Source organism: Otolemur garnettii, unplaced genomic scaffold, assembly GCF_000181295.1.
Source record: "Otolemur garnettii isolate 467f Iridium unplaced genomic scaffold, OtoGar3 scaffold00022, whole genome shotgun sequence".
Classification (NCBI taxonomy): domain Eukaryota; kingdom Metazoa; phylum Chordata; class Mammalia; order Primates; family Galagidae; genus Otolemur; species Otolemur garnettii.
The window spans coordinates 17,167,457-17,169,995 of NW_003852417.1; the positions used below are offsets into that span (position 1 = coordinate 17,167,457).

The following is a 2,539-nucleotide window of genomic DNA, read 5'->3' on the forward strand; positions in this document are numbered from 1 at the left end:
CCTAACATTTTTCCCTTTTGCTTTCTTTCTTGTCACAATAAAGTCTCCCTCTTACATAATTGGAAGTTAGTAACATTCTCATACTTAATGCTATGCATGGGAAATGGGGGCTTTGGTTTCCTCATTAATATGTTTGATTTTTGTAGAATGTACAGAGATGCAGATTGAAGTGGCCATCATTTTCCTCTTGCAACATGTTAGTAATTTTCCCTTCCTGTTGAATGCAAGCTACTATCAATGGCAAGTGAACAAATGCAATAGGCCCTTCACACAAGATTGATACCAGTCACTTAAGTATGTGGGAGAAGCGACTGAGGGTGTATTTTAGAATCTATTTGGCAATCAGCCCTACTGGCTAGACTCCTGTCTAGCAAAGGCTTCTTATCCATTTTATTTTCTATGTTGGATTACAATCTCATTAGAGGTGAGAGGATGGAGAAGGTGGTAACATCAGCTGCTTCTCTTAAATCTCTCACAGTAACTTAGCTAGAACAGGGTTTCTCAACCTCAGTACTTCTGCCATGTTGAACTGGGTAATTCTCTGTTTTGGGACCGTCCTGTGCATCGTAGGATGTTTAGCAGCATCCTTGGCATCTACCCACTAGATGACAACAGCATCCCTCCCTCCCCAGTTGTGATGACCAAAAGTATTCCCAGACATTGTCAAATGTTCCCTGAGAGGGAAAAATCAACCAAGTTGAGAACAACAGAGACAGAAGATGAGTTTAGGGCAATCATTAAGCTGAAGACACTGAGGAGCTGTTAGGCAGCATAACGCTGAAAAAGGAGGGCTGGAAGGATAGACATGAAACAGACAAGTAGGATCTCCAGCGCTTAGGCTGTAAGCTAAAAGAAGATTCTTGCCTTACATTGCGAAGAAGCCTTATGTTTTTTAATGAAGAAATGTAAGTTCTCAGAGATGGCATCTCAAATCACAGGGAGAGAAGACCATTAAATATGCAGAAGGTGTGTGTTTGGTTTAGGGAGAGGAACCTAAACCAGACTTCTAGGGGTCACTAATACAAGACAAAGAAGACTCTATAGGAGTCTACAGAGGGCCTGGAGAAAACTCAGAGCGTGCGAAAAGCCATAAAGCTCTTTTTAGGAATAGGGCTCTACTGTGTCTGAACGGAAGAGGTTGAGGACAAGACTGAATTAAAACATAAATCTAGCTCTGTAGATTTTCACAGATATCTGTAAGACTTGCGCATAGTGAAATTCACAAGAGTTTTCTACATAGAGTTTAACTTACTTCACTTCCTTCTGTGGAACTCCAAATTTATTCTTCTTACACAGAACCTGACCATGGTAAAGTCCCATCAAGGCCTTTGATTCTTTGGTCATTGCGAGCTCTCCGAATTTCTGAAAATTAAAGAGGAACAAGAAAAGGTAGAACCTTATAATTTGGGGGATGTAGATTCCTTTGTTTCTGGTCTCTGCAAAGCAAAGGCAAGCCCTGTAAAGCCTCCATTCCTTGGGGCGGGGGTGGCTCAGCAGTGCCTGTGCTGCAGAAGTCTGTCTTTCACTGATGTGTCTTACCCTCACTCTTCTCATCTGGAGCACTTTCTAAAAAAGTTTTGGATATAACTAAGCTCTCAAATTCTTTACACAAGAGGTGTGATATTCTTTTTTTTTCTTTTTTAGAGACAGAGTTTCACTTTGTTGCCCTAGGTAGAGTGCCATGGCATCACAACTCACAGCAACCTCCAGCTCTTGGGCTTAGGTGATTCTCTTTCCTCAGCATCCTGAGTTGCTGGGACTATAGGTGCCCGCCTCAATGCCCAGCTATTTTTTTTTTGTTGTTGCAGTTTGGGTGGGGCTGGGTTCTATCCCACCACCCTCAGTATATGGCGCCAGCATCCTACTCACTGAGCCACCGGTGCCGCCTATGATAACCTTTTTCATAGAATTAAGAGTCTAAGAGCCAAAACGAGCCTACACAATCATCTCAAACCAACCCTTTAATTTTAAAGATTGGGAAGAAGAGTGCCAAAGAAATTAAGTGACTTTGCTCAAAGCCATAGTGCCTCAAAGAGGCAGAAATGGAACTTGACCCCAGATAGCATGACTCCCAACTCCAGTTCTCTTTCTACTGTTGCTGGCTGCTCCACGTGGAACCTTTCAAAAAGGATCTTAATATGTATGGAGAGTCTCAACTTAGTGGTTAAAGCATAAGATTTATGGTCTAGGTTGGGATCCTGGCTCTGCCACTTCTCTACTAAGATGCTTTCTTCATCCTTAAAATGGAAAAAACAATACCTATTTTATAGTATTCTTGTGGGGATTAAATGAGAATACTAGTGAAATGACAGGGTCTCAATTTTAGCTATTATTAATATTACTAGGATGTATTGGTGAGAGTACATGATTATAAACAGCATGTCAAAGGAATCCCTCTAATAAAGGTGCTTTCATGCCCTAATAGAACATAGAACAATGTTCCATAGAATTGACGGTTTCCTAATCATCATCATACACCATGTTCTATCCAATAAACCAGTGATTTTTTCTTTTTTCTTTCTTTCTTTTTTTTTTGAGA

At 40.9% G+C, this 2,539-nt stretch overlaps 1 protein-coding gene across 1 annotated transcript in view; it reads right to left on the reverse strand.

Moving 5' to 3' along the window:
- HADHA (hydroxyacyl-CoA dehydrogenase trifunctional multienzyme complex subunit alpha) overlaps positions 1 to 2,539 on the reverse strand; it is a gene marked incomplete at its 3' end in the record, with an annotated part of 40,840 nt that overhangs the window by 3,278 nt on the left and 35,023 nt on the right. Inside the window, exon 12 of the mRNA XM_023511818.1 lies at positions 1,253 to 1,362. Coding sequence (XP_023367586.1) covers positions 1,253 to 1,362 — 110 coding nt within the window. The remainder of the gene's footprint in view (positions 1 to 1,252; positions 1,363 to 2,539) is intronic.